The following is a 13,968-nucleotide window of genomic DNA, read 5'->3' as shown; positions in this document are numbered from 1 at the left end:
TTTTTCGTTCAATTATTCGATTTAAAAAAAATCTGAGCTGTTTCTTAAGTATATTAACAGAAATCAAATTGATCCTCGATCAGTTATTATTTTTTATCAAAAATTGAAGGAAGAAATCATAATTTACAGATTGCATAATTATTTTCAGTTAGGACTCTGAAATTAAAAATCTTTGTTATAACAAATTTTCATCAACTTCGAAATTGACGACTTTGAAACATTTCTATATTTATCGTCGAAAGTTGATTAGATTTTAAAAAACCGTTATGAATATTGAGGAACAGAACAATTGAATGGTACCTGCAACGTAAAATGCGTTTTTCAATGTTTTTATTTTACATTGAAGCGATTACCAAGACACTGGCACTTTGATCTCGACTTTCGATATTCGGGGTCATCGATGACTCCAACATTTGTCAAATGTTGCTGAACCATTCGATCAACGAGTGGTCATGTGTCTCTTCAAGTACGTCAGTTGTGCTGTCGATTCGAGTTTGGCGAGCTCCGTTACGATCGGCGCCATTTGTTGCACATGATTCTGATAATTAGAGCCTGGAAAGCGAAAGGAAATATTTTTGGACTCATTCTTCTCATTCCAGTAAAAAGCAAATCCTTGTTCCCCCTTTTCTGCCTACCTAAAGCTGCTCTCTTTTGACCGTAAGTCACTTTGCCATCGAACTGATCCAAGGGGACTTTGATATCGGGACCTACTTGCTGAATCGTCACATTCAGGTGATCTTCGATTTCTGCCAAATACTGCAAAGAACCAACATGATATTAGAATTACGAATTCCGTCACAAGTTATCAGTTTCTGATATTATTTACATTACACGCTCATAATTTCCAATTTTGAATTTCGTTCATGGAAAATTGAGGGAAAATGGATCTATTCTTGGAAAGCAATGCAAGATTGTCTATATGGCAGGTTGTCCCTCACCCGTGGTTCGTTATACCAGACGCAGCATCCGCCCTGATCCGTGATATTGGTATTGCTGCAGTTGCGGCCTCGTGACGAGCACCATTCGCCATGATACCAAACTTTCTCAGGAACGCTGCTAACCAGAGAAATAGCCAATCCCATACGTTCGGCGCGACCGACTCTTCCAATACGATGGACGTAATTCGATTTTTCATCAGGTAAAGTGATGTTTATCACTACAAGGAATTACACTGGATTAATGTCAAATTTGAAATAAATAAAAATCAACAGTGAGTGTTTTTTCAACAATGAAACCAGCTTACTGAAGGGCAATCCCGTTATGTCCAAGCCTCTAGCAGCGACGTCCGTGCATATCAAGAACTTGACTTCCTGTCTCTTAAATTTTTCCAAATTAGCTTTACGCTCTTGCGGTTTCCTATCTCCGTGCAAACAAACGCACGAAAATTCGTTGCCCCCGGTTTGTTTCAAATAACGCTCCAAATTGTCACAGTCTATCTTCGTACGACAGAAAAGGAGAGCACGATCCATTTTATGCTCCCTGATTGCACGAACACAATACTCTCCTTTTAGAATTTTAACTGCTTCCGAAAGAGTTTCTGAAAAAAATGCCCTCAAGCGTCAGTATTTTCAGTTTTCTGTTTCGCATATCTGTTAATTTTTTCAAATATTTGTCAATTTTTGCTGCCATCCAGAATTGTGGAGAATATATTCATTATAAGAAAATGTCGTATTTCAGTAAATAAAAAGGAATTTAACGAAAACATTTGTTAAATTAACCTGCGGTGTTGTTGCCAGGTCGTATATTGTCCCGATAATGGACACCATCGGTCTCTATGTGTCGATGTAGGTTAGCCCAGGATTTGTCGGTCTGAGGATCAACCATCACCACAACATGGTGCACGGTTTCAGGCACAGCATCTTCTCCCTTGAGATCGACCCAAGTCGGGAAGTGCATCAGTTGTTCCTAGCAATAAGAGATTCATTTTATTAAACCACTTATTTCATATGCAATAAATAAACGTTATGAAACACGTAATAATTTACCGCCATTTTCTTGACCTCGAAGGCATGTAACGTTGCCGAACAAACGACCATTTGCAGTCTTTTTCCATCACTCGTTATTTTCGGTATCTGCCTGTGGAGTCGATTGATCATCTCGGTGTAGCCTTGTTTCAAAAGACCGTCAGCCTCGTCGAGGACGAAAAATCTGTGCAAAGTTTCGAATTTAATATTTATTGGAATATATCGAGAGAATTGATTCTTCGGTCCAGCGTTTACCTGCAATTTGTCAATGATAGGTAACCGCCCTGGATGAGATCTTCAAGACGTCCGGGGGTTCCAACTACTATGTCGACTCCTGAATTCAGTACGGCAATCTGTTCTTTTACGTTAACGCCACCTATCACGAGTAGCTCTTTGACCGATGGATTTTTCACGTGGATTTTGAACTGGCAGTAGAATTATATCAATTAATAGCATTCCACAGAACCGTCTTGACAAAATTTAGAGTTTCATTACCTTCTGTATTTGGTTGTATGTTTGTTCAGCAAGTTCTCGCGATGGCTCAATGATGATCGCTTGAGGGGCGTTGTTAAGGGGCTTCGAATTCGTATCTCGACTCTGAGCAGAACTGACAGGATTTGGAATCGTTAAATTTTTCGGTGCAGCCGAAACTGCCACGAAATCGCTCGGCGGACCGTGCTTAAACGGTTGTGCTCCAAAATTAAACGACATTTCAGCGTTTTTCAAAACAACCGCTGGATAAAAAGCTTGTCCTTTCTGTTGAGCATTTAGAACGAATGCCTGACCCAGATCGACGCCGTTCTTTGTGAAACGTATCTCCCCCTTTTCGAGATCCAAAAGACATCCGATTACATCGTGCATGCCGAAAGGCTCTCCATAACTGTCGAATTGTTTGGCGTTAGACTTTTTGCCTGTGCCACCAAAGCCGAATCCGAATTTGTCAGTTCCCAGATCTAGACTTGCCTGTAAACAAACATCAATGCTTTTCGTTATGCATGAAAGAAGTAAGACGAAGCTTAAGTTTTTAGATAAATCAAAATTTGACTTGAAATTGATTGTTTTGAGATGGAAGCTATTCGCTACCTGAGACATCGACCATCCAACCCTGCACAGGCCTTCGTCAGTGACTGTAGCTTCATAGAAAAATTTGCCTTCGCCTTGAACTCCTTTATTGGCACGACAACCATGCCATTCTCTTTGTTCTCGGCTTTGACAACGCAAGCCGTCGGGTGTTACAGCCATGGCTTTACCCCTATCAAACAGGCTGAGTCCCCATTGAGTACCTATACAAATGGAACAAAGTAATTAATCATTTTATTAAGTACAATATCAAGTGTACTATCGATAATTTTTATATTGAAAGAATAGATTTATCTTGTTGATTTCCACAAGACTATATCGTACTTTGGGAAGCTCGAGCGGTAGACTGTGAAGAACCTTTTCCAGACTCTAAATCTTTTAATGTTTCCCAAACAATTTGGAGAATGGGTAGACAGAATGCTCCTGTTTTACCACTCCCAGTTTCTGCAGCCATAAGAACATCACCACCACCCAGAATCAATGGAATAGCCTCGGCCTGAACGTCCGTTGGAAGGCTGTCAAATTATAAAGAAAAACAATTTATAATAAAGGAAATACATCAATAGGAAAGAATCTTCTTCAATGTCCGATGGTGATCATACATACAAATTTTAGATCTATTCTACATTTTGTTGATAAAATTTCACAATTTAATCAACAAACTGCAATATTAAATCTGATATTATTTACTGATCATTCCAAAAATTACGAGTAGTTCGATATTCATCATAAAACTTACGTCCACTCCAGTTCCTCCGTGGCTTTGGCTATCTCAGGCAAAACTCCCATTTCTATAATCAATCAATCGATTAAATTAATAAATCGGTGAAGAAAATAAGGAAATTTCTTATTACCTTCAAAAGCTGCCATCGTAAGATTTTATACTTATAATTATTTTTAGTATTCAATAATAACAGAGGTTAAGCCGGTTTACTGCTTCTTGCGCATGAAGTGTCAGGCAACAACGACACGGGATACACGGGATTCACGGGAATTAGTTGCTCGTCGTCTTATCACTAGAGAGTCACTAGTGTCAGAATCGTGAGAAAATGTCTGTTGATTGGCTTTGCAATTGTAACATTTTAACATTATTCAAGCTAACTGAAATTAGCGCACTGTAATAAGGCTATAAATGACATGATGCGGGTCAATACGACTTTAATGGAAAAGTGATTTTTGTGCAAACAAGGAAATAAAAAATTTCAGAAATTCAAAATTAGTCGGCCGAGTTCACGAAGGTGCTGGATGCTTCTTTTTCATTAACCTTGAACAGAGGCCACTAGCGTCGTTCCAACTCGCCGCCCCTCTAGTTTTTAGCCGCCTGGCCGAGTGTTGTTGGAGCAGGTGTCGTTTGATGGCGTTGTGGCGCGCGCGACGCGAGAATATACGCATCGAAAGTCACGTCGTAAAGTCGTAAAAAAAAAAAAAACAAAAAAATGTGTCGTAGTGGCGGCATGCCGCTAGATTCGACCAGAGCGTATGCCGTTTTGTGCGGTATGATTTTCTTACGTTGATTAAAGAAATGCCGTACTTCCGTCGTACGGACATAATTGTCAAAATATTTTTATAGTGTTGACCGCCTCCCGTCGTAAATAATAATTCAAGTTTATATTGAGATAAAATATATGTTTAATAAGAAAAAAGAATCGAAAGAACGAATGAAGGTCTCTGTCAAAATAGAAACGAAAGACGAAGATGTCAACCCCATGAGAAAATCTGTGGCACAGTCGTCGTCTTTTGGTATTGGTCGCGACATGGCGGGTTTTCGGGATGAAGACAAGTCTCTTTTTCCTGTACAAAGTATATCCTCGATTGTACAGATATTTCAAAATCAATTGGAAAACAGCAGTGAACCTGATCTGGCACTTCTTTCCATACTCGTTGGTGCCGTTGAAAATTCTTTAACCTGTAACCGTACTTTCGCGTCACAAGAAAGTACTGTTTACGACGAGCCTAAACTTCCAGCGGTTGAATATCATATTGCTGAAGCGCTTTACGATAAATTTCACGCTGTTGTGAAAGGTGCCGTTGATCTTACCGTTTACGACAGTAAATACGCTACAAGAGATCTTGTTAAAAAAGTTTCCGACGTTATCTGGAATTCACTCACGAGGAGTTACTACAAAGATCGCGCACACTTGCAGAGTCTTTACAGCTATTTAACTGCAAACAAACTCGATTGTTTTGGAGTTGCTTTTGCCGTTGTTGCCGGCTGTCAAGTTTTGGGCTTCAAGGATGTTCATTTGGCCATGTCCGAGGATCATGCCTGGGTCGTTTACGGCGAGGATGGTACTGAAACTGTTGAAGTCACTTGGCACGGTTAGTTTTCTTTTTACGAATACTAAATCTATTGTGAACCGTGTAAATCTTCAGTTTTCATCAAATTTCTCAAAGTTGCAACCTTTTAGAAACACTTAGAGTGATTTCCAAATATTTGTGTATACACATCGGTGAAAAGGGTCAAAATTATGATGTTCCGACGCAGAGCTAACCCACATTCACAATTTTCTTTACCTTAACACTATAGACGTGAGGTATTTCCTTTGACTGTACCTTCAGCATTTAGAAATGGAGGAAGAATGTAAAAATCCAATTGATGAATTCTTATTTTCTACCAAAAGTCAAAAACTAGAAAAAACATTTCCTTTTTTCTATCGGATATATGTACTGATTGCTTCTGATATGCTTTCTGCAGATCTACCTAACTCGAGCGATAACAAGCATTTTCTTTGTTAATGGATAGAAATTCTGGAGAAATAATATATACTAGTGCTCTGCTAAAAAACTAATTTATAGCTATTCACGCCGAAGACAATCTTGAATACAAAGATTGATTGAAAGAATAGTTCTTTTATTTCATTTCATTGTGCATCTAACGAGAGTCACTGTATTTAAAATGCTCAATCAACAAAATTACCTTCTTATATCAATTGTTGCCTTCTATTTTCTTGATAGTAAGCAATCAAAAAGGTTTGAAAAGAGATGAAGCTTTTTTGATAATTTTGAAATATGTGAGGTTAGTAGATGACAACATGCATTGAAGATGAAAAAAATGGTAAAAAATCTTAGTATTGAATAGTTTGAGATTTTTTTACCAGCTCAAATGATATATGTAATAAAAATCTTTGTTCTTCCTCTTTCATTTTCTTTATATTCAAATCCCAATGTTCTTTTAATTGTTCATAATACTAGAAAGTATCCTGCATGAATAGACAAATCAATTCTATGGTGATAGTAAATTCTTATATGAAAAAATATTTTCACATTGTTAGTCAATTGTGTAATTTTCAATCCTAGAACACCAAATTTTAGCCTGAGGCATTGAAATTCAGTGATTAATGTGTAGCATGAAAAATAAATGTGGCTTGCTAGGGTCAAACATCATATCTTCGTATTGCCAGTTTTTGCTGCATGTATCTATAAAAGTGTATTGTTTATCAATAGAAATGTCATACTATTTCTGTATGCATAATAAAAATTGAATGGGTATAACTAGGCAAGGGTAACGAAGATAAGAGAGGACAGCCGGTCGAAGCAGGAGTGGCTTCTCGTTCGTGGCTTTATGTGAATGGTCAAGCTGTTGTGTGTACAAGAGCGATGGAAGTAGCGACGATAGTATCAGCCATAAATCCTAGTCTCAGTGCAACAGCGGATGCTGCAGAAGTTGCGCTGCTACAACAAGAACTTTTGTGGCTTTTGTACGATCTTGGACATTTGGCGAAATATCCCATGGCATTGGGTAATCTGGGAGATTTAGAGGAAGCTGCACCCACTCCTGGAAGACCACCAGCTATCGATTTATTCCAGGTAAAATTGATACATCGTTAAATATTTTCAAAGCACGAATTAGTCAATCTTGACTGTATATATCATTCTAAATATTTGAAATTCATTTAGGAAGCAATACGTTCGGCGAGGAAATATTATGGAAATGCTCATGTATATCCGTATACATATCAAGGAGGCTACTTATACAGACACGGTTTACACGCGAATGCTCTTTCATCTTGGGCTGACGCGGCTGATGTTTTACGAAAGTAGGTTCATGTTCGGTACAGCTTAAATCTTATTCGAATTCATGGTGTTTCAATGTAATGAAATGTTGTACAGATACGACTATTCGCGAGACGATGGAGAAATATACAAGGAATTATTGGAGATAGCGAACGAACTAATACCGCATACAGTGAGGGCGGATGAAAGATTATTAAGACAGCCACGTTGCTTCGCGTATTTGCTGCGATTTTACGATGGCATATGCCAATGGGAGGAAGGAGCTAATACTCCGGTCCTTCATATAGGCTGGGCAAGACCGCTTGTAAACACGATATCAAAATTTGACGCTAGCATTCGTGCTCAAGTTGTCATCGAATGTTACGATGTCGACGCTAAATCGGAGGATGAAAAGCCTCACAGTCATAAGCGTGACACGTGTACCGACGAATCTTTGAATAACAATAACAACAACAACAACAATTATTGTGAGACTAAAGAGCGCGGGAGTACAGCAAGAGATTTGATCAAAAGTCTTGAATCTAAAGTCACCGGTAATCCAGCTCCGATGCATCCGGGTATTCAAGCGCTTACCGCTGCATGCAGTGAAAAAATTCTCAACAGGGATTATCTATTACAAGGAGATGGCGAGCCATTCGTCGCGCCACCGGAAAATTCGCTGCCACCTGCGCCGTCAACTTCCCAGGAAAATCACCTTGATCAGGAAGTTGAGCTCGACGAGGAAGATGAGAAACCAAAAATCATTCTCTACAGTCAAAAAATGAAGGGTCTCAAGGATTTACTACTGGCGGAGAAACTCAACACTCACGCTATTTCACTTCAACTTACGGCACAGAGTCAGGTACAAATTGGTAAAAAACTCCGAGGCAGCGAAGACGTCGGGGTGAGTCAACGTCCTAAAAGGACACGTCGCGATTAGTCTGGAATAGAATAAGCTCTTCGATTATTGTTCTGGCCCTCGTGAGGCACTGAACGAAAATTGCGTTTTCCTCTTTTCGCATTATGTGTCTCCCGGTAAGAATGTTATTCTCTATTCCGGTATTCGGGAACGAACAACCCTCGTTCACGGCCATCGCCGTTGAAATTATTTTATATTACTCATCGAATCTCTGGGAGTTCTTGCAGTTATTTCTCTCTCACCTCTTTTTTTTTTTTTTTATCGAGATATTCAGTCAAAATATACTTGATGCCTGATTTTCAAAGTAGTGAATAGTTGACCGCATTATACACATTTACCCGAACGTGGTATCTTATCTCATGGTGCTAGTCGTTTAGCATGCAAAAGAAAGACAAAAAATCTCATAATTGTGCTAACCGACCTGTACAATTATTTATAAACGATACGAATTGCATCTGAAACTTACGCAGCCAGTACGGAAACAAAAAAGCAAAAAAAAACAGCATGTTTTACGATATAAGTTTACGATACACATCGCCGTTAAGTGTAACTAGGGTAGAGTGTAGGCATATGAGAAAAATGTGCGTAGAAAAGTACAAAAACGTTTTATCTTCATATAAGTTAAAGAAAATATTTGGAACTGTCTCGGTGCTCGTGTCTCGTCTAACATACTACGTAGTCCTCGTCAAAGCCACTAATGGCAGCCATGTTCATGAAATTAGGCAATTCTTTGCCCTCTTTCCTTTTTTTTGGTCAATTCTCATTTATCACAGAAGTACGGAAGATCCGAGTGTTGTGTGACTTTAAAGTTTATACGAGACCGTTGGGCATCGTGGTTATTTATATTAGCGATAATGAAAATGAAGAAAGGAAAAACAAAATTGCAAAAAAGCAAATACGATCGCGATCTTCATCCATGAATATCCATCGATTATAGATGTTAAAACTCCTGTATGTCTAAGCTCCTGTTGCACCGTTTGCTTATTTATTGATTCAAAGTTGTTTCATATAATCTATTGCACTATAAATTACGACTAATGAGAGTGGTCGTTATCACTGTTTTTCACGCAGTAGTTAAAGATTCATTTTCTCGTGTATGTTTTCTCTTCTCTGTTGGAATGACGAGCTTCATTCGGTCTAATATCGTGGTAAACCACGACATTCCACTATGTAAGTGGTGAAAATGAACTTTTAATCATTTTACCAGAGGGTATATTATCGGCATGTAATGCTCGCTTATTTTTATAATTATTTATTTTAAAATTTAACCTATAAGCTAACTATTTATCAAGCTTTTTTTTTTTTTTTTTTTTTTAAATAATTTTCCACGCGTGGATGAAAGATGAAACAGTGCGGCGATATTGTTCGCATATGGTGTGGTAATCTCACTCGTCTCATAATCTCTTGCTATTGCCGATTATACAATAATTATCAGCTTATGATTTTTTACGCCATTATTTTGCAACTCTCACATTTTTATAGACCACTCGTCCAATTTGATTTCTTTGCACTCTGTACATGATACTTTTTTTCGTATCCGCAAATATGTCGATATTGCTGTCCTGATTATGATGATGCGTATGAAATTGTCCCGGACAGGGTTTTTTAAGTTCGTTTACTTGATTTTTCAAGAGAATTCACAATGTTTGAAACGGGTTGTTGTAGGTATAGATTGTTAAACCGGTATGAATATAAAAAGATGAAGAATACTGATGAAAATGATCCAAGGAAGATCAACGATCACGTAATAATGAAGGGCGCTATCTTACTGTGATGCTGAATTATATACTGTACGATATATAATACTATTAAAAAAAAAAAAAATGAAAAGGAATAATAATCATTGGTGACACGAGTAAACGAATCGTGGCGAAGAGCAAACTCGTCCATTTGCTTCTCATCACGTGTTTACGGATTGATCGATGAGTGACTATATACTTGCAGTGTTATACCGATTAAATGGATGTGAAAAGGGCGACTGCTTTGAAAAATTATAATCGTGATGCCGATACGAGAGAATGCTTGCCACTAAACAACATTGCATTCTTCTCTCGCTTCACGAAATATTAATGGAGAGTGACGATTGTTTTTAAATCATCGTTGATACGTTATTACACATAAACTCTCTCTCTCTCTCTCTCTCTCTTACGCCGAGTGATCCATCACTTCGTTTAATTTGTAATGATTTTCGATTCAAGACCACATGCCTATTCTTTGAGATTTTTCCAAACACGTGAAGGGATATTTATCTTTGTATCTTCCATGCCAATTGAATTTTAACGAGTGTATGACGGATTGACAGGTTTTTCAAGGAAATTATGTGCTACGGTGCACATAACGTGGCAGTCTTTGTGCTCGAATCGAATTTCAGCGATGTTTGATACACTAAATTTGTAATGATTGCGAGCGAACGAATGATTGGATCACTCGATGAGTACAGCCAACAATTAGAACGAAATGCAAAAATCGCCATTCCCAGTATTTTAAGCAGTTTGGCTTATATTCAAATATCTCAACGAATCATTGCTTCATAATTACGTTTATAATTATTTATGTGATTGCTTTCAGACTTTTTATTTTTTGTAAAAGTAGCTTCTCTTAAACGCGAAACTTTCGTTATCATCACACTTTTTACTTACAGAAGTTCCGTAATGAGTATCCGTAGGAAAAAAACGTTTAACAAACATCCTAGATACGAACGAAGAATTCATTCAACTTTTATTTTCATTATCGACGATGCATTATAGGGTTCGATTCAGTCGAATCGCGTAGGAGATTCCAACGATGTGCATAATAATACCTAGTGGTATAAAAAAAATATATTAAAAAAAAAAAAAACAGTATTTTTATATTAGTGAAAAAACGAAGAGAAAGAAAGAAAATTTGATCGGTGATTCAATTATGCCAGTAGTGGTTCACGATGGCGTTAAAATAAAAGAGAAAAACTGAAACACAAGGTGAAAGCTCCTCAACGGGCGCGTGATAATTGAGTTGTACGTTTTTGCATTTCTCACACGTTTACGACACAGAAGCAATTACATTTGTTGACAAGGTAATACTCGAGGGTATTATGAAACATGTGGCAGGATTTAAGGTGGCGTAATTTATCACAGATGATTTTTCATGCACGTAACGAAGGAGCACCAACGATGTAATAATTCAGAAATGTGTCGAGTAAAAACAGAGGAAAAATTGACACCATTTTTGAAGATGTCGAGAGAGCTGGAAGGACAGTGATTTAAAATTCATTGAAATCTTTTCCAAATTGTATTCATTTTTGCTACGTTTTTCTCTTTTTTCCACTTTCCTCTCATAATCATGGTCAGCCTAACTATTTCGAGATAAAAAAACGTTCCGAATTCTGATTCGTATACGCATGCATGTAAAAACATTTAAAAGAAGGCAATTGAATGTGTCTTCAATTACTTGGACATCGATGTAACAAAAAATTATAGTTGTCCATCAAATAGGTTTACCCTGTGCGCTAATTTCAATAAGATTTGAAAAATTATTTCGAAAGAAAAAGAAAGTTCATTCCGTGATATATATATTTTTTTTTCCAGTGAATTTTTTCACGTAAATCTCCGACATTTCGTTCGAGCACGTTTTTGTCCATTCATACTTATCCTCATATCGCCAAATCTTCAGCCCGTATCGAAAGATATTTGTGTGCCATAAAAAAGTCGCTATTCCTCAGATTGTGGTAGAGCGATTGACGTAATATGTTTTTTAACAATCTCGTGGGTAAATAAGTAGATTTCCTCCTATCTAAAATACGTCTGACGCGCTCAAATGTGCGGTACCTCAACGTACAGAGCGAATACTTGCTTCCCGCAAATAATAAAAATAAATAACTATTGTTCTTAGCGCACAAGATTACCTGATTGGGTATAGCAGCTAGTTGGTCTGTCGTGGACCACTCTTTATGAATTATACGAGTAAATACAACAATTAAGGAAAAAAGAAAAAAGAAAAATATCATTGCGAGTGAAAGGTAAAAATAAGATGGATGCTAATAAATGACGAAGTTTAAAGACTGGGACAAATGATTGAATTCATATAAGAATGAAAAAAACGGAAGACTAAACCAATAAAAAAATTATCGATATCGATACATATGCATAAAAAATATTTATATATTGTATAATGGAACGTACACCAGACTCGTTGGATCTCGTCGTTAAATTCAGTTGTGTCCCCAGTCGTTTAACTTCCATTGAAACAAACTGTACGAGCATGTTAATCGAAAGATATATATATAAAAAAAGCAGTATCAACAAAAAATAATGAAGAAAAAGAAAGAAATCTTTTTACAACCACGTGGGGCATATAACTAGAGACATAAGACGCTGATATGAACATAAGGCAAAAAATTCCCTGTACCCTAATATCCGTTGAGAAAACTTTATGTACTTAAAAAAGAAAAAAAAGAAACGAAATAAAAATAATGGTAATACAAGTAAACAGAAGCTTCCTCGAAAGCGCAGCATCCGTGATATGTTATAACGACACAGATACGTTAACATATATTAACTACAATCTATTCGTAACTGTAAGGGGAATATTGGATATGTCTGTCCTTCCTACGCGTGTAATCACTCGAATCGTCAGATCATAAACCAGAGAGCATTTTGACAAGAATGAAAGAAAAAAATAAACAATAATAAAAATGTACACAAATAGACGTTGTCGTCTACGTTTTGAAATGTATTTAACGTCTCTGTAGAACTCGGACCATGTTCTCCATTCGACTTATACGCCCAATGTTCTACTTTCGACATTCATATGGTAACCTCAACAGTTTTCGAGTAGAATGTAGTATTGCAGTTATTGTTAACCGGACAGTACAGTGAGTTGTAAAAGGCATTAATAAAAAAATGTCTTTTTTCTGTGGATTACAATAAACTATTTTATTCTAACGATTCTGAATTTCTTATTCATCGTACAACTATTTCTTCCCCTCTTCTTCCCCGCACGCTGAATCATGGCGCTTGATCGGGGATCATGTATTATACATTTTTCATCAAGATAATTCTCTTTATTGACAGTTTTATATTATTCTCGACAAATCGTTTGTCTCTAACGTTATTGGAAAATCATATATTTGATTTTCTGCTCGCTAAGGGGATAAGACTCCGCATGAAACAAGATCATACCATTTCATCGTAATTTCAGGTTGAACATTTCAAATTAAACAGATTAAAGAAAGCTACATAATTTTAAATCGACCATTTTTTCTTTACATTGTACTGCTATATAAAATATATATATAATAAATTATAGATGAATTAATGCATAAATTCTTAACATGCTAAAAATATTTGGTCATTTGGTCGTTTCCAGAGATTATACGCGCAACGATCTTGTGATTTAAATCATTTGTACGAAATTAATGTAGATTTAACATTTTACGAGATAACGTTGAATGAATTTTTTTGAGTCTTTTTTTCGTACATCCGGAAATTGCATCTATTAATATGCTTCTGCTCGTATAATATAATATTGATACCGAAGAGTATGATCGTCTTCGTCATTCAAAATAGAAATAAGAAAGTAAAGAATAGAATTGTCTGTTTCGGTAAAGAGAGCACATCATGGATGATTTTTAATACTGCGTTTAACATCGGAAAGTTCGCGCTCGAGCTACAAAACAAATAAATCAGGTTGTCCATGTGGATTTTTGTAATACTAGCGATCGTGGGATTTATTGAATTTCCAATTTCTCTTCTCGTCGATCCTTCATTGATGATCTATCGTTTGGAAAAACCATTCGGTGAAGCGTCGGAGCTGCTGGGCGGCCGCGTGATTCTCATCCTGCAGTCGACGATTTTCTTCCCGAAGACGGCGCACTTCATCCTCGAGAGACAATCGTCGACGAGTTTCCCTTGATACTCTGAGCTCCAATGTTGACAAATGTGTCTGTAGTTCAGACGCGGGATTCCTGTTGATAAAATAATCAAATTCAGGTCAAAAATCCAATGCAATTAATTTGTGCTGAAAGGTTCGTCATTC

General features: G+C 37.0%; 3 protein-coding genes across 4 annotated transcripts in view; 1 reads left to right on the top strand and 2 right to left on the bottom strand.

Annotated features, from left to right (window-relative positions):
* Positions 1–313: 313 nt before the first annotated feature.
* Positions 314–4,083, bottom strand: Ddx1 (ATP-dependent RNA helicase Ddx1). Its single transcript, XM_043413441.1, has 12 exons — positions 3,899–4,083; positions 3,784–3,835; positions 3,369–3,559; positions 3,048–3,247; positions 2,460–2,927; positions 2,220–2,389; positions 1,986–2,148; positions 1,719–1,905; positions 1,244–1,537; positions 939–1,156; positions 636–756; positions 314–552 (listed from the first exon to the last, which is right to left on the bottom strand). Exons 1-12 carry the CDS (start codon positions 3,912–3,914, stop codon positions 440–442), a joined length of 2,193 nt encoding a protein of 730 aa, XP_043269376.1. The 5' UTR covers positions 3,915–4,083; the 3' UTR covers positions 314–439.
* Positions 4,084–4,422: 339 nt separating this feature from the next.
* On the top strand, positions 4,423–12,875 carry Mnn1 (menin 1). The gene is made up of 4 exons (XM_043413511.1): positions 4,423–5,363; positions 6,541–6,851; positions 6,942–7,081; positions 7,155–12,875. Exons 1-4 carry the CDS (start codon positions 4,670–4,672, stop codon positions 7,975–7,977), a joined length of 1,968 nt encoding a protein of 655 aa, XP_043269446.1. The 5' UTR covers positions 4,423–4,669; the 3' UTR covers positions 7,978–12,875.
* LOC122407351 (signal-induced proliferation-associated 1-like protein 1) overlaps positions 12,852–13,968 on the bottom strand; it is a 46,899-nt gene continuing 45,782 nt past the window's right edge. For both annotated transcript variants that reach the window (XM_043413509.1, XM_043413510.1), the window contains exon 12: positions 12,852–13,897. In XM_043413509.1, coding sequence (XP_043269444.1) covers positions 13,696–13,897 — 202 coding nt within the window. In that variant the 3' untranslated portion in view covers positions 12,852–13,695. The remainder of the gene's footprint in view (positions 13,898–13,968) is intronic.

Source organism: Venturia canescens, chromosome 2, assembly GCF_019457755.1.
Source record: "Venturia canescens isolate UGA chromosome 2, ASM1945775v1, whole genome shotgun sequence".
Classification (NCBI taxonomy): domain Eukaryota; kingdom Metazoa; phylum Arthropoda; class Insecta; order Hymenoptera; family Ichneumonidae; genus Venturia; species Venturia canescens.
This window is presented reverse-complemented; position numbering and strand designations above follow the sequence as displayed.